We start from the raw sequence: 25,397 nt of genomic DNA, 5'->3' as shown, positions 1-25,397 counted from the left end.
ATTTTTGTGCACCGCAGTACAGTGATGATTGGTTTAAAAAATATTATTATAATCTGATTTCATCACAAATGAAAAAAAAAAAAGGCACAGCTACAAGCCATAAACAGTTTTACTGCACATGAAATATGCAATCAAACGCAGTCATTCTTTTGTCAGATGTTAATCCAGCCCATTGAAGTGGAGATCTGAAGGGGAGTTGGTGTTGAAGCAGAAATGTGCTCGACTCTGCTGTATGGTCATCAGATATGGGACTAAAAGCTCCCATGTGAATAGTCAGCCTGCATTAATACCAGGCATTTATGTAAACACAAATATCCACATGTATACCACATCATCAGTGCAACATGTGAGCTAATTAGAAACGAGTATTAGGTTACTGAGAACATCTGATTTGAGCGTGTCCGTGTTTTTGAGGGATTGTCTGAATGTCTGTAACACAATGAGGCTCAGTCATTTCAACAAACTGCATTTTCTTGCAAAATCTCATCAAAAGCCAATCAGGAATCTGATCCACATGTAAACAGGCTCTGCTGGGAATCATACGTGTTCAATTGTTTGTGCCTGTCAATGCAGGAAGTTTGGAAAGGCTTAAAAAATCAATGTCTGTCTTATGTTTTTAGGATTAAAGGATTATTCTAGTTTATTACAGCCCGGGTTTTATTTTTGGTAATTTAGGCCATCATCATACTGATTTAAAAAAAAAAAATTAAATTCACCTGAACTTATCAGGGAGAGAGAAAATAAAGGTAAACATAAAAAATATTAGCCAAACTATCTGTCAAAAACATCCACCGTAGTCTCCAGACCAACATCTTGGTTCAACGCTGACAATGTGCTGTTCACATGCAGTCTCCCAGTCCAATGAGGGATTCTTATTGAGGTTTTACTCTCCCTTTTAGTTTTACCATCAAATAAAGTGCGTCTGGCTAAACAGCTGGCTTGTTTCTTTTCCCCCTTTGGACTTGAAGAAAGCCCTCTGGTAAGAACAATTTTCTCACAACTAACAGAAAAGATGGCCAAAATTATAAAAAAAATAAGACCCATGTTTATAGACATGCAAAACATTTAGAGCCAGATCTAAGATGAGTCATGTGTGGGGACTTTTGAAGACTTGAAGATGGCAGGGGGCATTAAACACACATGCATGAGCTAATACAGCAAAAGTAAAGGAAAAAATGAGAGTGTCATAACGCACAAGCCTGTGTATTATTTCTTGAGGGTCTCTGGTTGTCAGAGAGAAACGGAGCAGCACCCACACGTCCTCCTTAGATCTCCCAGGTTGTTTAAACAGGGGAGAAGGATTGTAATCCACTGAGACAGGTCTGCAGCACTCTGAGGCTCAAACATACACACACACACACACACACACACACACACACACACACACACTAAAACACAGACTAAACCGCACACATGCAAACACACAATGTGTGTGTGTGCAGCGGTGTAGGTGGTCAGCTGGTAGTGTTGACAGCTACAAGTGCAACCACCAAGAACCAGGAAACACGTGCTGATCTGTGGGCTGATACATCTATCTGCAGCGGCTGAGTTTGATCCCACAAGCATCTTTGCTCTCAGCCAGCTCACTCCAAAGGTGGTTTCCATGGCGATGGAAGTGGCAAAAAAAAAAAGAAGAAGAAGAAGAAGGGGGGTGGGGATGGGGGGGGTTCAGCCTTAATGATAGCTGGGGCTTTCTGAGGAGGGACAACATAACTCCTGTCCATCACAACAAACCCTGTGACCCTCAGGGGACAGGTCATCTTCTGGATGTTATTTTGGTGTCTAATAGTTTTTGAGCGCTGCAGATGAGACGACAACAGAAAGTCTATTCAGAAGTTCCCTGTCAGTTTAAAAAGAGACAGGTTTTGACATCACCTTGAACGCGGTAATGAGTGGGAGAGAGAAAAAAGATGCATCACAGCCCAGAGCATCTTCATTTCACATCTTCACTTGCCCTGTGCTGACCCCCACAGGGGCTGCAGAGCGGGACCTGCAGCAGCCGGAGAATCAATGTCCAATTATGAGCCAAGAGGTAGAACGAATGGGAAAGTAGACTTACACCTCCTCAGAGAAACCGGCAGCTTGTGAGCGGGGAGCATGAAATCTACTGTTGAAGATAAACAAGACTCCCAGAGAAAAGTGGTACAAACACTTAAAAACAGCACAGCTCACCTGGTTGATGTGTTTGAGTTTGTCTATGATCTGGTTGATGATTGGCTCAGGCGGCTTGTTGCTCCTCGCCTCTGAGCCGGGGTGCGATCGTTTCAGGCCGGGCCCGGGGAACCTGACAGGAGGAGAAGAACATTTTAAAATAGTTCTTCTGTTGCCGAATCATTGTGAGGAGCTTCGGTGACTTTAGAAACCTCAGCGGACGCTCCTCATGTGTGGAAGACATCATGAGCTGACCATCGCTCCGTCACTCCACACCAGGCGTTTATCACCATCTAGTGTTGATAACATGAACCGCAGGTCTTCTGGCGTTTAGTTTCGGGGCCAAACTGCAGAACTGGAAAGTTCATTTTGTAACTGAGCTCCAATCAAAGGATTAACTTTTCCTCTTACTGGAGACATAACATCGACAGAGATTTACAGATAGGTTTAATGTTATTAACAAAAGGCACCGAGACCACATGCATCTCTGCAGAATAAAAGTACTTAACGGACTCTGTTAATTATATATTTCAACATCAGCCCTCATAAGGAAACTATCTTAGGTAGATAATAGGTTTAACTTATAAACATCTGCTTTCAATCTGCACAGAGATGCTCATAAATATATATTCAGGTCAGTATGAATTTTTCCAGGAGGCAAAATCCTCAAAGGTGTTCAACCAACATGCAAAGTTTGTCTTGTGATTAATTTCATGCACATTAACTGGTCAATTAGTGACTCTCTAATCATCTGAAGTTAATGAGGGAACATTAGCACAGATGTATTTTTGTCCCTGTTCAGCTCGGAGGGTATATTTAGGTACAGCCAGGCTGGCTGTAGGCTACAGGCAGGTGCTTACATGTCTCTGTTTGTAACTGAGGAAACGCTGCTCTGTTGACACTTGTGTATGTTATCAGGAGGAGGAGCTGCTCTGTCTGAAAAGTACATTTCTCTCCAGTCTGGAGTTTTTCATGTTGTGTTGAGACTTTCCTGCAGGTGTTTCTTCAACTTCTGGCAGTGCCAGGAATTAACCCCTTCCCACCACGCCGTCGTAGCCCTGAGGAAGAGACTAACTGCTGCCCATAAGAGACAGGTGTGTTTAGAAGGACGAGAGTCAGGGCTGACAACATATCACCACAGTGAAATGAGTGGTGAGGAGGGCAGAGGTCACATGGCAGCGTAAACGTCATCTCCCATATTGTCATAAATGTTGGAAAGATGAAGGACAAATGGGCCGGAGAGGGGAAAAATGATTTTCAGAGAAAAGGGTAGTAAGAAAGAAAAGGGCCTTGTGTGTGTGTGTGTGTGTATGTGTGTGTGTGTGTGTGTGTGTGTGTGTGTGTAGCTGTGTAAAGCATGAGGGCATACTCTGTTCTCATCTCTGTGACACTCTGAGAGCTCTCACGCACGCACACACACACACACACACACACACACACACACACACACACACACACACACACACACACACACACACACACACACACACACACACCTTTCAGCTGCCATTTCCATTCATCAGTCTTTCGCTCTTCCCTAAGTCAGACTTTTCATTAATCTCAAATGACATTTCCCCAGTTATTTATTCTCCTTTTTAGCCATGATCTCATACCCTCGCCGCTGCTAATTATTACATTAATAATGGAAAGGTGTGTGATCAATTAGGGGGAAGAAAAGAGGAAATATAGGTCGAGGAAGGAGGATTAGAAGAGGGAGATTGTGAGTGAGAATAAGGATCCGAGGCAGGTTCGTGTTTCACGTCAGATCATTTTACCGCACCATAATTCAACATGTATCGCCATATAATAGCTCCTCACTGATGATAGTCTCATCGTCAGCTCTCAGTTTGTTATCCATTCGTTTCCGTGTTGTTGTTCGCTGTTAGTAGAGCTGATCAGATCACTTAACTCTCATGATAACCGAATCTAATCTCACACCAGTTACCGCGCTGTTTGGTCCAGTCTGAAGGAGACATCAGAGCACACGGCAGAGGTGGAGGAGACAAAGAGAGACGGAGTCCAGGTGATGAAGACTGGCACTTTTCACACCACCTGATGGATCACGCTTCCAGAACCAAACACACGGACAGGGTCAGAGGTCAGAGGTCAGCGGATGAGGTGTGTTAACAGTGTGGTTGTTACTCTTAATACACCGCACCTCCTCTGGCTGAATGTCATGGTGAGCAAAAAAAAATCAGATTTTGATAAAAGGAGCTGTGTACTGGGGTGGAGAGAGAGCTGAACTTTAGATTTCACTTTGTAAAGAACCAACAACATCCTCTGAGTTATTTATGTTTTCTTTGAACCTTTCGGCTTGAAAACACAACTCAGAGATTTTTTTTCAGTCTGTCAGTCCGTGCTCTGCTGTGAAACAGCCTCAACAACTATCGGATGGACAGTCGTGAAAATGTAACTTTTAATTAAATTTTTTAAATATTTGATTTACTTTTACTTTTAATACCACCATGAGGTTGACGTCTGTGCTTTTTTGTGAACTGAACAGCCATTGGATGAAATTTGCTCATGACATTCATGATGATTCTCTTTGGGGATCCTTTGACTTACCTCACCATCAAGAAGAATTGTAAATTATCTTATTTCCTATATTTTGACTTAACGCTAAATACCTGCTAAAGTACAACACTCCCATCAGCCTCAGTTTCACTTCATGGTTAGCACTAATTAGTAAAAGATGGAGAGAAACATGTTAGCGTGCGGACATAAATATATAGCTCAAAGCACCACTGAACAGTAAAGAGCAGCAACATGTCTGTAGACTCTTACACTTGTTGATGTGATGTGTTTTAACAACTAATTTAACATCAATTTAACGACAATGGGCACTGAGACATTTACACTCATGTCGCCCAACTTACATGGTCCTAATCAAAATAAATTGATAGAATGAATAAATGTAGGTTACAATAAAACCCCAAAAGTGAGAAGGTCCTTTGCACATGGCAGAGTGCACCTTTATGAATCTTAGGGGTGACGACATGATGTCTTTTTATCTAAACATGATTTTTTTTTTTTTTTTTTAAAGTAAGGCTGAAATCAAATATCAGTTTGAAATAAAAGACAGCCCCCTGATCTCTTCAAAAAGTCAGATTATCCTCATGCAAAAGAAAAATGTAAATCTCTCCTCACTTTCTGATCTTAACTCTCATATCCTTAAATGAAATGTTCACAGTTGGTGCCGGATCTTATCTTTTATCAGTTATCACACACACATTTGAATTTACACTATCATTAGATCCAATAGAGGAATGGAGATGTTTTGAGCTGATCCGCCGTGGCGCCTTTATCGCCGTTATCAGTGTAACGCTCTTTGATGTGATGAAAAGTGTTGCTCCTCTGATCTCGGTTTCAGGTGGGATGGTAAACACGCCTAATGAAAAGAGCCTCATTTAGCGCCGAAAGATCACTCCTCAAGTATTGCAGACATTCAGTACCCGACCCCTCCGGTGTTTATCCTCCCCACCTACCCGAGCTAAATTTATCTCCGTGAGACAATGCGCTGAGTGAATGCCACGTTTGTCTGTGGAGCGGGTCCCATCTCCGAAGATAATGGAAGATGATCCAGAACAAATCTGGGAGAGTGAAAGTGTACCCGGAGTGAATTTGCAGGCGTATGCCCTCGCAGATGACATGGAAAATTGCTTGCTGCAAGACATCCTAATCTCTCCATCATTTTGTCTCCTTCCTTGCCTCCCTGCACCCTCCTATCGCACCGTTTGGTCCAGCTTGTAATCATCCCCTCAGGACAGCGCTGCCCCCTTGCCAACCTGCTGTCTCCTCCTCAGATTCAGCCTCTCTTCTATCTTGGTGACAATTTTATTTTTCAGCAGTTTGAGAAAAGCACTTACTCTCAGTCCAACTTGCGAACAAGGGGTAAAACATTAACCTGCAGTGCTTCTCATCTGAAATGTGAGCCTCTGCATTGATTCACTTCTACACATAATTTACAAGACCAAAAAAAACAAAAAAAGAAAGAAAAGGAAAAAACGATGATATCTGTAAGTATCTAAGCCAAATTGAAATTGGGGCCGGCCCGACAGCGCGCCGAAGGAAGAGAGAAGTTATGATGTGTGAAGCCAAAGGACAGGGGTGAATTGAAATATTGTGGAAACCGAATGCGGCTGTGCAGCGGGGCACAGGAGATGCGGGATGAAGGAGGAGAGAACGATCGAAACGGTAATTAACTAAGCGAGAAGAAGGTGACAGCGCGCCTGACATTAATAACATCCCATAGAGCCAAAGTCAAGATTTACACTCACACTGGTGGGAGAGGAGGAGGGGGGCCTCGGCTGGAGCTCATCAGCTCTGGGCAAACTTACCCTTCAAATCACCTCCACTCCTGGATGTGATGCTGGTGTGTTGGGAAGTCAGGAATCAGAGCAGACTGTTTGTATAAGTGACCATTTAGAAAGCCAATAAACCAGCTGCACTGTCAGTGGTGTGGGTTTGTCTCTGGGTGCATAAAGTCTTTGCAGTATGTTTTATAGCAGCAAAACCCAAACAAATGGCCCCCTGGTTTACCTGTCTGTCATCTCCTGCCCGTTCCAGCAGAGGGAGTGGTTCACTGGAGCTGGCTCACGGCTGCACAACGCCTCCCCGAGACCACTGTAGAAGGAGCTGAAGCCTTTCAGGTTGGTTATGAACTCCCTGAGGTGAGTGAGAAGAGGACATGTTCAACACAGAAAGAGACCAAGAATAAAAACTTCAGTTAAATATGACTCTCATTCATCAGCAGAGAGAGGAGCAGGGATTAAACTACCGAATGAGGAAGGCAGAGATAGTATGAGACAGGGAATTCAGCCTGATAACAGTGAAAGTAAGTCGATTAGATCCCCCTTGAGAAGGAGAGAGGAAAAGAGGCTCGAATAAACTGCGTCTCTATTCCTAATTGACATTAATCTGGCCATTGTGCTGCTGAGGCCAGCCGCCCCGCTGGGCATTATCACACTGTTCATTTAAGCCAGTTACTGCATCAGAGGTGTTAAAAACACTCAAGTGGAGAAAGCCTGAATGTCACAAGGAAACAGGAGGGAACCTGTCCACAGTGTCGGCGGCAATATAAGTCTGTCAGACACATACTGGCCCTGCAGCGCTCCGGAGAGGCAGCGCTGCTCCAACATTCATCTGAAGGGGTCCTGGATTACAGACCCTGATTTGCTCACCTGCGGAGGCTGGCCAGAGTCTCATCAGAGTCCGAGGATGAAGGCTCAGCACTACGGGCTGCAGAGGCGGCTGGAGGCCGGGGAGGAGGGGATCCGACGGAGCGAGAGGCCCGCTGAGGAGTGTGTCCACACATCCCGCTCACCTGTGGAGGAGAGGAGAAAACGACAGCTCAGCTCCACGCACCTCTTCACCCCACTCATGTTTCACTGCATCCTCTTCCTCAGCCTGTTTATTCAAACTCTTAACAGCAGTGACACTGCAGACAGTAAGAACCTGTCGGCAGTCAAGCTGACGGCCTTAACTCAGCTGAGCAAATTGTCATCTGTTTGGGTTTGTTTATTTTTGGGAAGGATGAAAGCAGGGGGGGGGGATTTGCATAACAAACAAGTCATTGTATCCTCTGCCAGCCTTGTTCGAATTTGTAATCATAACACTCCAAAAACGGGAGCTTGAAAATAAGGCCTCTCGTTTGCTGCTTCTTTCCCCATATAAATGCCATTGTGTTTCCAACCGGGACCACAGAACAATAATAAATAAGGAGTCCCTCTCTGTCTCTCAGAGATAATGGACCTGGCACTCTTTTCAGGTGCAATAAAAATGCAAATGGGTGTTAATGTTTAGCTTGTGGTTTAATGATTCGCCGTGGTTTAATTTCCCTCGGGGATACCGGCCCAGGCTTAATTCTGTCATGTAATGTTAACAGCTAATTGTGCCCAGCTTCCCTTTAAGTGAATAGGCTGGCACCACTGCTACTGAATACTGATGGGGCCTGATAGAGCACCGCTGGACATCTTCATCTGCTGGTAACCAAGGCCACATACACACACACACACACACACACACACACACACACACACACACACACACACACACACACACACATACACACACACACACACACACACACACACACACACACACACACACACACACACACACACACACACACACACAGTTTCCAGCATAATAAAAATGAATCGTCAAGCTATTATTCATTTGAACATAATGCACCTACTGTAATCCATTAACATGATAAACACACACACTCCCACAGAATCAGAATATACTTATATCACTCACACACACACACACACACACACACACACACACACACACACACACACACACACACACACAGGTTCAGTGGACAAATGCTGATCAGTTGGAACGCAGAATCATCAGGGTTAATCAATACGGCCTTATCTTCCAAGGATACACACACACACACACACACACACACACACACACACACACACACACACACACACACACACACACACACACACACACACACACACACACACACACACACACACACACTCCTGACAGTCACAGATGGTTGACTTCTCCTGCACAAGGCATTTACTAACAGCCTGACTAGCCTTCACCACTAATACACCCCTACCGTGTTCTTGGGGAAATCACACGCGTACAACACACACACACACACACACACACACACACACACACACACACACACACACACACACACACTTCAGCCCATTGTCTCTGCCAGCCCACTCTCTCCCTCCCCATCTTCCTCTCATGTGATACTCTGGTTCTCGTACGCCTGCAGCGGGTGCCGGTGCTCCCGCAGGCCATGATTAATGTGATTGGAGCTGCGTTCCTCCTTTTTTCTGTTTGTGCTTTCCCGGCAAGCCGTAGGGGAGTTGTGGCACAGGGGAGAGACCGATTCAGCACGCACACCCCAACCCGCTGATTGTTTCCGGATTCTTCAAGGAAGGGGCTCATTAGTGGGGTATTAATATCACCCAGGGCTGGACTAACACAACCAACAGGAGAGTCTGCAGATAAAGCATGGCTCAGCGTGAGAGCTCAGAAATATCTGTACACTTTTATCTGCACTGAGCAGGCTGCCTCACGGAGGGAGAGAGGTGCTGACGGCCGGTAATACAACTCTCACACACACACACACACACACACACACACACACACACACACACACACACACACACACACACACACACACACACACACACACACACACCACAGTCTACACACCTTGATGCTCTTGCACACCTGCGTCTCGCGTTGCATGCAGCACTCTGCTTGTGCAAACATGGTGTAAAGATAAACTCCAAACAAATCAATGGAAACGCATGTGGGCCCAGCACCGATTTGCGATCAGGGTTTCACATTCATTTTGATGGGGAAGAGTTTTTAACTGGCAAACAGTTTCAAGAGGGAAGATGATCCAATCAGAGGCTGAAGGAGGTGAGATGCCACGCACAGCTGTAACAACATATTGCAGAATATTTGGTGAGAAATGTTTGTGTTACAGGGGGGTCGAGGCTCAGGGGAGGGACTGAGTCATCACTCAGCACTCAGCCCTCCTCCGCCTCCTCCTCCTCTTCCTCTTCATCCTCCTCATCTTCCTCTTCCTCCTCGGATTGTTGTCACCAGCGACTGCCTTCTGGTGAAATGCTCACATCATAGACATCCTATTTCAGCTGGAGGCTTTTCAAATTCACCCAGTGAAGAGGAAATGAGGGAGTCTCACTCTACTGTATGTCAGAAGTAAAGTAATGCCAGACTTGAGATGGATATTGTACTGTCTGGGCTGGAGATGAGTCATTCAGTCTGTCAGACACAGATACAGATATTGTTGCACTTTGAGATTTTAATCAAAATTACAAAGTTTAGCTGTCGTCAGATTTGAACTCGGATGTCGTTAACACCACTTCTGTTAGTACAACAATACTTTCTTTGTAGTTGTAAGATGAACATTTCAACTCTACATTTCCACTTTTAGCTGACATTAACATGATGCATTGCGGCCAATCTCGTGAAAGGGTTGTTAAAATTTCAGAGAAGAAGAAGAAGAAGAAAAAGAAGAAGAAGAAGAAGAAGAAGAAGAAGAAGAATGCCTGGTGAGGGTCACACTACTCAGATGTCTCAGTGTCTCGTCTTCTCTGATTGAGCAGCAGGATTTCAAAAATGATTACTGAAAGAGCAACTGGAGCCACATTTTAGGTTCTTTAGTTTTTTTAGTCTAAACTGTAGGAAAGATGTTACGTTGTGAAGTCGCTCACTTATGAAATACTTGAATGTGAGCGATAACGACAACAGCAGAGCTCAACTAACTTTATGTATTTTGATTGGATAAACTGGAAGGAAAGCTGAGTGACGGTGTCGTTTCTGTCTCTCAATACATCCATGGTTATGAATGACTTGGTTGGAGGGAGGAAGAGTCCTATTTTCAACCATGTGGTAAGGTTCAGGAAAAGATCAAGGCTTAGGTTAAAAAATATAACTTTAACTATGTTATGTACGTAAATACATACATAATATAGTGAGTTACGTATTGTATGTTGTGTAAGTTAAATAAATTCAGTTGTAAATAACTTACTTAGGTTTATTAAAATAAATCTACATAGACTTTTGCTTTCTCACAGACTTAAACATCAGTCTTCAAGGTGAAAGTTTTGTGTTTTTCATGCAATCAACCCTGACCTCCTTTTTCAGTTGTTATATATGTGTGTGCTTTCACGCCTAGGCGAAGCAAAACGTGACACTGACACGGTATCTTCTGGTGAACTGACAGGTGTACAGCTCTGCCTTTTTAAACTGCTGCCATCTCTAATATGAGTTGTTTCATGAATAAAGCATTTGTATATCCAGTGTGGTATATTGTGAGGAAAACACAGTGTTTTCAGACCAGCTAATGTTACAAATATGATAACCATGACTGTACCAAAGCTCTTAACTTGTGAAGGAGGGAAACAGCATGTCAACATTCATCGCTCCGTTACTGTGGTGCTAACTTTGAGTGGTCTGTCTTGGTATTGTCATCGCTACTCGCTGCTGTTTCTCAATGTAATCTGTGTCATATTATCTCACCATGATAGACGTCTGTCAAAAGTAAACTGTAATTTTACAGGTTTCCATCAAACTGGTTTATTTGTAAAAATGTCGATATGCAGTATTTCCAACTCGCTGAGCTCCACAATCGTAGCCTCTGGCAGCTCCAGAAGTTCCCCCTGAGGGAATATGCACCCCCTGGTTGGGACTTGCTGAGCCAGAGGTAACATGTGAGTCAAAGTCTAATGTAAGGGTAAGAGTGGTTGTATACTGTGTACATGGACCAGTGAAATACACTGATCAAAGGTAAAAACATAACCCTTACACAGTGGCAGGTGGTAAAACTGTCAATGCTGAAACAGGTGACTAAAAACTGGACTAAACTGAGGATGTTAATCTCACTAAAATAGATGATGTGAGGATGATAGTTTAATTCAGAATGAAATATGTATTGTTTGTTGTTGTTTGAAGAGACACTTGTGATAAAAATGGATTTCAAACTTCTTACTAACAGCTCTGCAGTCAAAGCTGTGAAAAGCTTTTAAAGCATCATGTAATTTAGATTTTATCAACAGTGCTGACATGATGTTGGGACGTGATGCTCTCTTTAAAGTAAGATGGAAAACAGGCCCGATCAATGTGATAGATGCCCTAAGAAGGTGCAATGAGGAGCTAATTGGCCGCATTGGGAGAACAGTGAGGGTTTGATAAATGGATCTTTGATGCAAAGAATATTATGGCAAATGATATGAGCAACCAAAATGAGAAATAATTAAATGATCAGTAAGCAAATTTAACTTAAAAGCTGAACTGGCTTTCATTATTTTCAAAACATTTGCTCAAATTGTCATCTTTCTTCTGAAAGCAAAATCCATGAAAGAAATTGTTAATTTCTCTGTGTAAACAGCTAAAAGGCCCATTATTCAATTAGATCAGCTAAACAAACAAAAGGCTTATTTTTCATCATTAAGTCAAATGCTCTGCTTTTAATTATACATGCAAATGTATCTTAATTTACATTGTCAAACAAACTCCAGATCGAGTCTTTGGGGACTTTTAAGCACCACAGTTTGCCTTTTCTAATTCAAATTAAACACGTCTCACATTAATAATATTTAAACATGATAAACAATAAGTTAGATGATATGTAAACATGATTTATTACATGTTTAAAAGCTGGGTCTGGTTCCTGCCCACATGTTTTAATGGATTAACAAGTCATAAAAATGCAGCAGAGATTTAATCAATGCTTTTGTTTCTTCAGTGGAGCAACAGTTTGGATGTGATTTGATGTTCATGTGCACAAAGAGGACGACACCTAAAAAGACAGCTGATGAAAAGTGTGTTACTGACAACAACTGTTACAGGCACACAAAGACGTATTTGATATAACTAAGCACCCAACTGTGTCGAGTGTGTAACAACACACAACTCGTGTCCTCTGCAGTATATCTCCTCTAATCTTGGTCAGATCCATCATATTTCTGTCTCAACCTACTTCCCATCTTCATTTTCAGCCGAGGGGTCGCAGGGTGATGGATGTCTCCTCCACACTCCTGTCCTCCTTCCCCTTGGGCTCGCACTTCGCACTCCCCTCCATCTATTCTTTTTCTTTCCTTCTCTCTGTCGCTCTTTCTCTCCTTTCTTTCTCCTCAGTAACTGGTAAAAATAGAGCTTCATAAATCATGCATCTTCTCGCACAGCAGCGCGTAAGAACGAGAGGAAAAGAAATAAATGTGGGGGGATGAAAGAGAGAGAGAGGGATGCTGAGGATGAGATGTAGAGACGGAGGTGGATGACATCAAACTCCAGGCGAGGGGTGGGAAGTTGACAGGGGGAATAGATTGGAGCTGCAGGGCCTCTTGGCTGTCCTCGCCATCTCTCTGAACACGAGCTTATTCACGCTGGAGTTGCACCGGATGGAGGAAATGAATGTTAACATGCCAGAGAGGGGCTGGCACACGATGAGTGGTAATCTTGCCAGCAGAGTTACATGTTTCAAGCCCGCAGAGAGGAGAAGAGATGTCTCTCTCGTACCTCGAGGACTCTTCTCCTCAGATGGAGTCGATCCGTCTGTCACCCTTGGTAACAGGGGTCTGCACTCTCACTAGAGGCGAGGTTAAGTGAGACATAGCGACCACATCTGCACCACACTTGGAATCACATGAAACCACAAAACAAGACATGCTACACTTTAGATCCATCACTTACACTGTGGTGATTACATTGCTGCTTTTTATTGGCCAAAAATATAGACTACCATTTTTATAATTTCCAATAAACTTTCCTTTTATTTCAAATTAATAATTTTAATACATTTTGAGTAAATCCGCAGGGACTTCTTTCTCCTCTTTTAACAAGACAGCTTCATCAATCTGGGCCCTTCAAAAAAAATCAGATATACAAGGTAAATGGTCTGTACTTGTATAGCGCTTTATCACCTTTCGGTCTCAAAGCGCTTTAACATGGTTTTTCCATTCACCCACTAATGAGACAGATCACCATGCAAGGTGCTGCCATCAGGAGAACATTCACACACTGATGGTACAACATCAGGAGCAACTTAGGGTTCAGTGTCTTGCTCAAGGACACTTTGGCATGTGGACAGGAGGAGCTGGGGATTGAACCACCAACCTTCTGATTAGTGTTCAACCCACTCTACTGTCTGAGCCACAGCCTCCCAAGGTGCAACACCAACATTAAGGTTTGGTTAGGTTTAGGGACAAAACTCCAACTTAGACACATTTGGCCAGAACAAAGTTCTTTGTTTGACAATAATAAACTCATAATTGAAAAAAAAATACTAAAACAGGAAATGAACTGTGACTTAAAAGCGTTTTCTCCAAATAAGATTGATGACAACACCACCGGACTTCTTCCTTTGTCCGCGTCCTAATTGTCAGATATGAAGTACACAAGAGGGCTTTGTCACTCAGAAAATAAATATACATTGTGTGAAAATGACTGATGCTGTCATTCTTCTTGGGAGGACAGTGTCATAGTGATTTAGCATTTAATTGCCATCCATTTCTGTTGGTTATTTTTAACACAGCTGTGATTTTTTTAAAATGTACTAAATGTTGGAGACTTTCCTCCTCCAAGTAACAACTCCATAGAACAGTTAGGTTGTTATGTTAAATGACCTCTAGTGGTCGGTGTAACCAACAACAATCTGCTGTCTTGGGTGTCTCGTCATTTGATATCCATTGACCTTACATGAAATGACCACAACCTATTAACACCTGATTACGTAGCGGTGGCACGTAATGTGTGTCAGTATCGTGGAAACAATGCCAATTGGAGGTCAATTAGGACTCATTGTCACGGTAGGCAGATGAATGTGAGCTGCAGAGGTGACGCAGTTCAGATGACGTCTATATAATGTGTCTTTTCTTGTTAGGAGGAGGTGGGTTGGGTGGATACAATGGTGGCAAGTTGGGACAGTTTTTAAAAAACACATTTACTGTTGCCATGACGATGAATGCTGCATGACGCTAAGGAAGACGTAACTTTCACCCTCATTATTTAAGTGATCATCTATCCATCCATTATCTATACCCGCTTTATCCTGAACAGGGTCACGGGGGGACGGGGGGAGTGGGGGAGGGGGGCTGGAGCCTATCCCAGCTCACTTAGGGTGAAGGCAGGGTCCACCTTGGACAGATCGCCAGTCCATCACAGGGCCACAGAGAGACTGACGGAAACAAAGACCATTCACAATCTCATTCACACCTAAGGGCAATTTCTAGAACCACCAATTAACCTGAGGTGCATGTTTTTGGATGTTGGGAGGAAGCCAGAGTACCCGGAGAGAAACCACTCAAGCACAGGGAGAACATGCGAACTCCGCACAGAAAGGCCCAGGACCGGATTCGAACCTTTTTGCTGTGAGGCGACAATGCTAACCAATGCACCACTGTGCCGCTAAGTGATCATTTTAACCCAAAATATTATCTTTGCTTAACCTTGACAAAGTGTTTTTGTGCCTGAACCTAACCGGGGACGCTAATTTAGGAAACACTCCTGTGGGTCGTATTTGAACCATATGATTGTAGCGGTTGGAGGACTTGATGTAATGTACTCAGTTATGTTCCAAAACTCAAGATGTCCCCGACTGGAACCTATCCCAGCTCACTTTGGGCGAAGGCAAGGTACACCCTGGACAGGTCGCCAGTCTATCACAGGGCCAACACATAGAGACAGACAGAAATAAAAACCATTCACACCTATGAACCTGAAATGAATCTCGGGAGGAAGCCCATCAGTACCCGGAGAGAACCCACACAGGGAGAACATGCAACACACAAAGGCCCAAGGACGGTATCGAACCCAGAACACTCTTGCTGTAAGGTAACGAAGCTAACCACTGCACCAGTGTAAGATTCAAACATTTCTAACTTTGATGCCCCCTTTGGTGTAGAGAGACAGACATGAACTAAAAAATGCCTGGTCATCAAAGCTGAGCAGTGACAGACTGATCGACGGCCATTCAAGTCAATATTAAGGTCACGAAAGAGTCCAATGTGGCTTCGACCCACATTTAAAAAACCTGACAAAGATTAAAGGCCGCAAACAACACATGGACTGTAACATTTGTTACCAGCACTGTTTACGGATACTGATGTATTGTAACTGGGATAGGCAAATAACAACCGATCAACATATCAATCAGGCTCTAACTTTTGAACCCTATGATGTAAATTATCAAACAATGAATCCAGAAAATAAAAATGGTCTCTTTTCAAAATATCTTTCCAAAAATGAACTTGATTACATATTTGAAGCCAGACTCTACAAGGTGGTTGATAGACAATAATCCCCAAGTTCATTCAGACAAATGTTAATCTGTTTATTTGAGGGGAAGTAATCAGGTGCTGTCTAATTTAGTTTGATCTCCTGTGACTCCTCAGTGGGACACAATTAGCGTTTAGGGGAAACGATGCCTCTGTTCCTTCAATGACATCGCTGAGAACCGAGTGTCTCTGCATGATTACATTCAAACCCTCAAACACACACAGACACACACACACACAGCCTTTTCACAGAGCTAAACAATGCACTGTCATAGCAGCTTTAATCCCATAAACTGGAACCAGACTCAGAGCCATGAACACAATGTAAAGTAATCTGTGGAGACGGCAACTGGAGTCCGCACGACTTCTTTAATTTTGGATAAGGATCTCAAACAGACAAACACAAGAGAGAAAGAGAGCGAGCTATTTCCCCCTAAGTCAGCAATTCATGGCTGCAGCCACGCCCTCGTGCTGAAAAGTAAGTGAGGTCAACCTGTGTGTTAATAAATGATGGCTTCTGAGTGGAAACCTGGTCACTGCGGGGATTGAGGGTGTGAGAGTGAAAAGTTCAGCAGATATAGCGAAGCAAAAGCAGATCCAGCTCTGGGAATCTGGCAGAAAAAGGCCTTCATATTTCATGAGCACTTCCCTCTGACTTCACATGTGGGCTACGAATAAAGCTGACAGTTTTATCGCAGCTGATGTCACACATAACGGGTCAGTGGCGCTGAGGAGTGAGAGACGGGTTTCAGCGAGACGTGCTGGGACGATCTGTCGGCGTGCCTATAAAAAAACACATGCTGGTCCTTAAATTCAGTGCAGTCTAAAGTGAAATCCTGGTTTGGATGCGGAGGTAATAACACGTTGTAGCTCAGGTGTTCGAGGGGAAATGTGTCTGCTGGCACAGAATGCTGAAATGTCACAGGTCTAATGTGGAAAAAAAAGATCTATACTGGCAGTGTGATACTGCAGCGCAAGGTGCGGCAGTGTCATACTGTTTTTGTGGCATTTTGGCTCTCAACATCTTGTTTTTTTGGAGCCTGAAGTGACCATTTTTGGAGGAGCTGACCGACACCTAGTGACCACTACGCTGTCCACCTACATCTGCAGCTTGGCTGTACCCCACGCCTGTGATGGACTGGCGACCTGTCCAGGTTTACCCCGCCTTCGCCCAAAGTGAGCTGGGATAGGCTCTAGTCCCCCCGTAACCCTGTTCAGGATAAAGTGGGTATAAATGATGGATGGACCCAAAACAGGAAATGCGCCATTTAATTCATTAATCTCATGGCCCCCAACTGAAGTGAGTGAGACTGATGTTTGTCTTTGTCTTTATCTAAATCTTGCAAACCATTGAGATGGAGGATGAGATTATAGCTGCCTCGATAAAAATCCTCCCTCACAGTGTTGGAAACTGTAAGCATAATAACCTGTGCAATGTTTTGGCATCTGGGAGGCCTTTAAACTCACTGGACTTCCTGCAGGTGATAATTTCATAGTGTCACCACAACCTCCAGGAGCGCGGCCACACCAGAGCGAGGTCATTCATGTATTAGTACACTGCCATTTACAGTCTGACACATTACTAAGTGTGTTGGTGTGCCACACTCACCAGGGTGCTGATGCGGCTGCGGGAGTTCACAGCATGCTTGAGAGCCAGCCTAATCATTGTGTGCAGTCTGAGAACGATAGCCTCCATGTCCTGCTCCCCCCTCATGGCACCAGCCAGCTTCCCCAGTCCATCGATGTAGCTCTTCCAGTGGGGCTGCACCTCGACCGCTCCCCCCAGGCAGCCCTGCATCACTGCCTGACAAAAGCCTCTGCAGGCCGGCGGCCCCAGCATGCCCTGGCAGTGCGGGCAGTACCACAGCCTCAGCAGGGCCCGGCTGCAGTCTCGGCTGGGCCGCAGATGGTCCGTGGTGTTGACGACCTCGATGCCCAGGTTCAGCGCCTGCAGGAAGACTCGCGTGGCCAGGAGGGAGCGAGAGAGACGTGTCATCATCAGTTTAGGATAAGGGCCGAACGCTGCCGAGTCCTTCCAGGCTCCTCTAACGCACTCCTCAGACGCAGAGGAGCCACTACCCCCCAACAGGCGGCGGTACATGAGGGGGAAGAGGCGGCCGTAGAGGACCGCCACCATGTGGTCCACCGTGGAGTCCGAGCCGAGGATGTAGAGGGACATGTCCAGGAAGAGCTGCCCCACCGAGCTCTGGGCCGCACCTCCGAGTCCTGGGAAGTCTGACTTCAGCATGGACAGGGTAGAGTTACGGCCGTGACGCAGCACCAGGTCGAAGGCCTCTGCAAGAAAGTAAGAGAGCAACACGAGCAAACAGTCAGACGAGGTGAAACTCGGGCCATCTTCTGAAAGCTGCTGCATTCACAAGGTGATGATATGCCTCAATAATCACTGCAGCTACGGCAATCTGTTAGAAAATAGGCATCAATTTAGCTCAAACACGAAACACGCAAATAGATGCTTATCCCTCCAAACAACGATCCCATCCTTAACAATCTCAGAGAAAACTTCCCACGCACAGCATCTCTTTCCCTTCTCCCCAGTTACTCTGGATCGGTTTTCTCTAATGGGACCGCTCACACATGCACAGGAAAAACACACAAACAAAATACTGCAACAGCAGATTATCACTTGAAATACAGAGAAAACAAAGCTTCTGACGGAAAGTAAGATCCAGGTTTGACTTTTCAATACTAGAAAACAGCAGTCTAAAAACGAGCTCAGAGAATCCTTAAAAACAGTATTAATGTGAATATATTAGTCAAGAGGGAGACGCTTGTGAGGACGAAAGCATTCAGGACGTGTAGGAGGGAGGGGCGCGTGGCCAATGTGAGGAGGGAATATAATCGGTATCGTTTTGAGGCACAAAGTGAAGCCTTATCACCAAGGTGGCACAAGAAGGGAGAGCTCTATCATCGACCCAGTAGCAAACTGAGTGAGCACCCAACAACAGAGGGGATTTAAAGCTCCATTACTGAACTTAGCAGGGGAGCTGAGACTCAGTGAAATTAAGCTTTGGACAGGAGAACAGCAAGGGATAGTGAAATCCCATTTATTCCACAGCTAGTCCACTACATCACGTGTGAACTGCTTTGTGAGGACAGGAGGAGGGGGAGAGGAGGGGGGGCTGGTTTAGGGGACATTAGAGGAAGTTATTGGTTTTTGTGCTACAACAGCTCGCCATTTCATCTTTGTTATTCCATTTCTCTTGCTTGGGTAGTTTAATTTCTTTCTCTTCATGCTTCTCTGAGGTCAAATGAAGCTTGTGAGCCAACGCAGCTCTGAGTCCTTGGACAGCTGACATATAATGTGCTTTTCTGTGTGCACTAAAAAGAGGTCCGTGTGAAGATGGAAATATAAACGAAAGATATCTGAAATGAACACCACCATTTCATGATGACTAACTGAATGCTGTTGTGAATTTAAACTATGTAACCTCAGACAGGAATGACCACATTATTCTCTTTGTTGCACCAAATACAAGTTGAATTCATAAGAAACTAAACTTCAGTTCAGGGCGTTTGCTGTTTAATGCTTTTCTATTCTATTCAGACTCAAAACAACAGATTTTAGAGGAAATAGTGAACACATCAACACAGATGGAGTTAAAAGGATTTCAACTTCTTCTGAGGTAAAATGACTCCATTCATCATCTATACCCGCTTTATCCTGAGCAGGGTCACGGGTGTGTGTGTGTGTGTGTGGGGGAGGGAGGGGGGGGGGGGGGGCTGGAGCCTGTCCAAGCTCACTTTGGGCGAAGGCAGGGTACACCTTGCACAGGTCCCCAGTCCATCACAGGGCCACAGAGAGACAGACGGATACAAAGACCATTCACACTCTCATTCACAACTAAGGGCAATTTTATAGAATCACCAATTAACCTGAGGTGCATGTCTTTGGACGGTGGGAGGAAGCCGGAGCACCCGGAGAGAACCCACGCAGGCACAGGGAGAACATGCAAACTCCACGCAGAAAGGCCCGGAATTGAACCTTTTCGCTGAGACGACAATGCTAACCACTGTGAAATAGATTTTAAAGCATGACACTGAATCTACCTCTTTATAAATCACTGAAAATATGTTTATTGATTCTGGTCCTTGTCTATTGTGTTCAACAGTAGCTCTCTGCCCTTGTCCGAAAAAAAAAAATCAAACAGATAAAAGATAATATTTGAAAAATCTTTCACATTACCTTCCATTCAACACCCTCAGTCATGTTACAAAATATTGATATATGTGCATCAGGGTTGTGAGTCTGGGTTTGATTGTAGTTGTGGAACTTTTGAAGCATGTGAAGTGACATGTTTTAGGTAAATGTAGAGCGTTTGAATGAAAAGATTAATAAAAATTTTTTTTGTAAAAAAGACAATTAACAATTACTACCTTGTAATTACTACCTGGGGTCACAGTAGGCGTTGATCAGTAAAAGTCTTGTCTAAAGATATCTCTTAAAGGGCCAGTGTGTAGAATTTAGTGGCATCGAACTGTAAGGTTGCAGATTGCAACCAACTGACTCAGGGATATCTGCACGTCATCAGTATCAGCCTGAAATAAATATTTCTGCTGATATGACAGGCCGAAAAAATGTCCACAATGTGGAGGATTTTTTTTTAGGTGTCCGAGACCAATATCCACATTACATTCCTTCAACACTACAAATTGAATTGCCAATCTGAAGAAACCTTCATCCCGATCATTAAGATGCATTTGAACGATAATTATTGTGCAATCAGCCAAAAGAGTTGGAAAATATCAGCTTAACGGATATGGGCAAAAAATATCCCACATCATGCCTCCCTAAGCTGAATTCTCCTCCCACCAACAGTCCCCTTCCCTTCCAAGTATGTCGCAGAGCCTACAGTGGCCTTCAGGAAATGTAAAAATGCAAAAGGTACACTGTGGAGCTGGTTTGTCCCTTCTGGGCTACTGTAGAAACATGGCGGCCAAATGGTGTCTTCCATGTAAGAGGACCTGCCCCCATGTAGACATGAAGTTTACAAAACCACAACAATTCTTAGTTCCAGGTTATTAGAAACTAATGAAAACATCATTGAAAATAATGAATTCCATTTCTGCCAAATTATCCGTACAAACCCTACAAACTGGTCCTTCAAATCACATCAGTGGTGGAAAGTAGCAGGCTGCATTTCAAGGTTTACACGTGTGTGAATGTGAAGCAGGCTGGAAAACACCATGCACACTCAGCGAAACAGTTGCTGAGTGAGTAGAGGTTAAGGAAGGCATTTCAGGACGTTTGGGTGGGTGTGAGAGGATGCACAGGAGCAGCGCACATCTGTTTGGTTTTCCAGGCTGCGGGTGTCCCGCTGCGCCTGAGAGGCACTTCCTTCTGAGACCGGTGAGCAGACAGATGTGCAGATTGCCAGCGGAGAAAAGGAGACTTTCTGAAATCAGGGAAGACACACACACAAATCACAGATGTGCATAGTGATAGAACATTTTCTATTCCTGGAAGATACAAGCGGAGGCCTCTTATATTTAGGGTATTGATCGAAACAAGAAGGCAGTGGGAAAATGTACATCCACCTCAAAGCTATTTGCTTCTTCTTTTCTTGCTGTCTATGAAATCCCCTTACATCAAACCCTGTAATTCAGCTGCTATCTGTAGTATCTCTTACACCATAAACACGAGAGCCACTTTGTAATGGTGAGGAGAAAGACTTGAGGGCTCTTCATAAATGCAATTCAATGGCTCTGAGTCATGCTAAGAACCATTGTGAGCCCATTTCCTGTGGGTGCTGCTCACTCTCCTTCATCGCTGAAAGCCTGCGCAGAGATCAGGTATCCATTAATGGAGGGGAAAGGGGCTGCATGTCAGGGACCTGTGACATCCTGGATACAACCGTAGGAGGTCAAGAGCGCACATTACCAGATCGAGAGACCACAGAAACATATTGGGTCACACTTAAAATTAGCAGTAGTATTTATTTTGTCAGTGTCACAGATGGAGGCAGAAGGCTGGCTGCTGGAAATTTGTTTCTCCTGAGACTGAAGGCTTTTTGCAGTCAGATCAGCGACACACGGCGGAGGAAAATGCCTCTGCCTGTCCTCCTTTACCGCTGTCCACCCAGCCAGATAAGGTTTACTCCAAGGGATTTGGGGCCTCTCAGCTTCCTTGGCCATTAAAATATGCATCCCAGATCCACAAAACATGGTGGAGCCGAGGATACATGAATCTCAGTATTAAACTGAGAATGCTTTAAAATATCTACTTTCTCTGCAGATCATGTCATTAATCTTAGAGACCAATTAAACCGTGATCAAGTAGTGCAGATCTCATGTTATCAGTAAATCTAATAAATCCACGAGGTCACTTCTTTCTGACATCTAAAGGCTCTAAGTGACATAAAACAGGCTCTCACATAATCTATGAATGGCCTGTCAAATGAACCTATTTGATGTTCAGGGAGGCCATCAGTCTCGGAGACATAAGTCAAACTCTGCGGCTCTCGACACACCAGACTTGACTGACCGTTGACTGAGGCTGATGTGCTGCGAAGGCAGACGTGCACCATACTGCCTCATCAATCAGCGGCCCATACACCCATTATCTTCAAGAGAGGAAAACATCAGTAAATTACCCAGCCAATGAGACTAATCCATTTGGCTGATGGAGTTTCACCTCTAGCTGCCACGGAGACGGATGGCGGAGCTGCTGCCACCTGGTCCTGCTAACAAAGCAATACCTGTCCAGGACGCAGAGAGAGGACTAGCACCAGAGCCAACGTGTCAGATTAGTTGTCAGGTAATTAGACATGTTTTCTTTTTGAAAGAGCTTTATAAAGCCAGCGGTGGTCCAAATGTCTCATCAGGTGTCTGCAGTAAATCATCGCTTTAACTGGATTTATTAGTGTACTGAGAAGAAATGCCCCAGAATAGTTGAAGAGAAAAGTCTCACTCAACCAACTTTTCATTAGTTGTTTAGTCGCAGGAAGAAAACAAACCCTCAAACTGTGCATGTTCAGAGAGACATTTGTTACCTGCAGGGAAAGCAGGACAGTAGCCTTATGGGTAAACTGGGTGTGGTGTTTGTCCAGTGGACCCTGGTTGTGGGAACTCTCATGTGAGAAGTAACATTAGCAGCTGAAGTGAAGTGTACGTAGACGGCAGTGACTCGGTTAGTCAGACATAAAGTATCTATACAAACCTAAGTTTCAGTACGGCTAACTAAATGCTGCGCACCGCAACATTACAACAGTGTCGAACTGTAACTGTGTTACAATAAATTCACTAAATATTCAGTCTGCTTGCTGGTTGTTTCCTCACATTCAGAATCATTAATGCTTTTGCTGTTAGCATTGTCACTAACAGGAAGCTCACTTCGTAAACGTTAGATTTTAAAAGTTCATTCTTACGGTTCAGTATTTTTCTGTAATGCAGCAGAGTGTTAATAATGTTACTGGTTACTATCTTTGTCCGCCCTGGAACTCAAACTTAAATCATTTATTTCATAATATTATTGGTCGACTGTTGTCTGGAAATAACGACTATAAGTTGAGGAGCAGCCCTTGGATTGAGCCCGAGAAATGAGCACAAGCTGACTCAAACATTTACCTCCCAGCAGCCTGAACAATCAGTTTTGATTTTATGAGCCCGTCTACAACAAAAGCAGCATCTGTTCATTGACTGTAAACACTATGTTGTTTTTCCAGACACACTTCACTCAGACCTGTACCTAGGTAACCTGAGACCAGCTCCACCTAACGTCCCCTGTCCTGCAGGACCAGCGTGTGTCTACGTCCGGGTGCCCTGGCGGCAGCGAGGAGGGCAGGGAGGGGTGGGCTGATTCCAGGAACAAAGCAGACGGGATGCTGGTAAGGTCTCGATAGCATCACCAGCAGACCACGAGGCCAGCGGACAGCGGGGTAGAAATGAGACGTGTATTAGGTTACTCCATCTGTTAGAGAGCACCTCGTCGCACACACAAACACACACCAGCACGCTCACACATACACACGGATCAACACAATGCAATCACAGCGCACGGCAGTGGCCAGGTGGTGACAGTGTGGGTGAACATTTGGCAAACTATAGTGGGAGGGCAAGGTCTAAGGTAGGTGTAAGGACTACAGAGCCACACACTCACACACAAACACACACAGTAGCAGATTTTTATTTCCATTCATTTATCTTACACCCCGCTAGCTTCTGGAAAATGTTTCCTCACAGTTGGACAAAGTAAGAAACAATGAAAAATCCTCCTGTGGTGTTACTGACTGTAGTCTGCTCCCTATGAGGAAAATTAAAGACGGGAATTTCTTAAACTTACAGTCCACTCTGATCTCTTTGGAAAATATAAACACCTCAGATTAAATACTTTTTATTCAAATGTGTTGTATTGCTATAGTATAATTTGTTATTTTTACAGTGTACACCATCATTTCTGCACTGAACGAAGTGAATGCTGCGACCTGGACACCCAATGAGAAATCTTCAAGTCTAACAGGGCTTGAAACTTTTCTAAACCACTTTGTTTACAGGTTAAACTGAAAGTGGGCTCAACAGAAACGTTGGTAACAATCCTTAACAGCACTGCTGTGCACACACAGCTACAATAATTATTCTAAAGTACACTTCAGACTTGGCACCATGAAAACAATAAACAGTTTGATGCAATAATTTTACCATTTTTCTCTGCTAATTATGTTTTGCTAACTTTGTGCTGAGGACCAAAGGATTTAGGGGAAGTCTATCGACAGAAATGGAAAATAAATTTCATGGTTATGTTTTCCTTTGTGTAAAAAACATGTAACTAAGAACTGTTGACCTCCACTAGTTTTGCTTCACATCATTTTCCACCAATTTAGCACAGCAAATTGGTCTAAATAATACATGTTGGATCTCAGCAGGTGGAGAAACCATTCGTTTAGACTGAGCCCTTCGTATCTCCGTAGTGAGCAGGACGTCCTCCACGGAGCATGTCGTGTTTCTACAGTAGCGCACTCGGAGGGGCAGGTTGAGGTGAGAGGTGTTCAGTTAGCTGCTATCTGCATCCGCACTAGTAGATGCCACTGAATACCAAACACTGGTTAAAACACAGAACAAAACAAGTTCTTTCATTACTTCAGTCTGAAGAACATTTGCTAGAAACTAAAGTTTCCAGGTGCTAATTGACTCTTTTTTCTTCTTTTTTTAAATGAACCTATAAACTCTATTTGTGAGCTGTTCTTAAAGATTTACTTCCTCAGTAAAACAAAAGTACTTGGGCTGAAAGCCACATAGTTGTATTCAAAAAATAGACGAACACATTATTGGTTTTTGGTCAAACATTTTTGACGATGCTACAGTTACCAATTATGGGGAAAACTATGATAATAAGAGTTGTTACTTTAAATCTTTACTTGCTATGATATTTGACCTGTTTGTGATCTGTGATAAAAGTTTATGCAGAAATTCACTGTGCTTTGTGCTTGACCTTCC

General features: G+C 44.0%; 1 protein-coding gene across 1 annotated transcript in view; it reads right to left on the bottom strand.

Moving 5' to 3' along the window:
* gpc3 (glypican 3) overlaps positions 1-25,397 on the bottom strand; it is a 107,373-nt gene that overhangs the window by 28,948 nt on the left and 53,028 nt on the right. Inside the window, exons 3-6 of the mRNA XM_069170678.1 lie at positions 17,557-18,242; positions 7,332-7,474; positions 6,691-6,816; positions 2,173-2,284 (exon numbers count right to left, since the gene is read on the bottom strand). Of these exons, the coding sequence (XP_069026779.1) occupies positions 2,173-2,284; positions 6,691-6,816; positions 7,332-7,474; positions 17,557-18,242 (1,067 nt within the window). The remainder of the gene's footprint in view (positions 1-2,172; positions 2,285-6,690; positions 6,817-7,331; positions 7,475-17,556; positions 18,243-25,397) is intronic.

This window comes from Embiotoca jacksoni, unplaced genomic scaffold (assembly GCF_022577435.1).
Source record: "Embiotoca jacksoni isolate LCO1_2020_lvr unplaced genomic scaffold, fEmbJac1.0.p SCAF_5, whole genome shotgun sequence".
NCBI lineage: Eukaryota > Metazoa > Chordata > Actinopteri > Embiotocidae > Embiotoca > Embiotoca jacksoni.
Note: the sequence above shows the minus strand (reverse complement) of the source record. Positions and strands in the feature narration are given on the sequence as shown.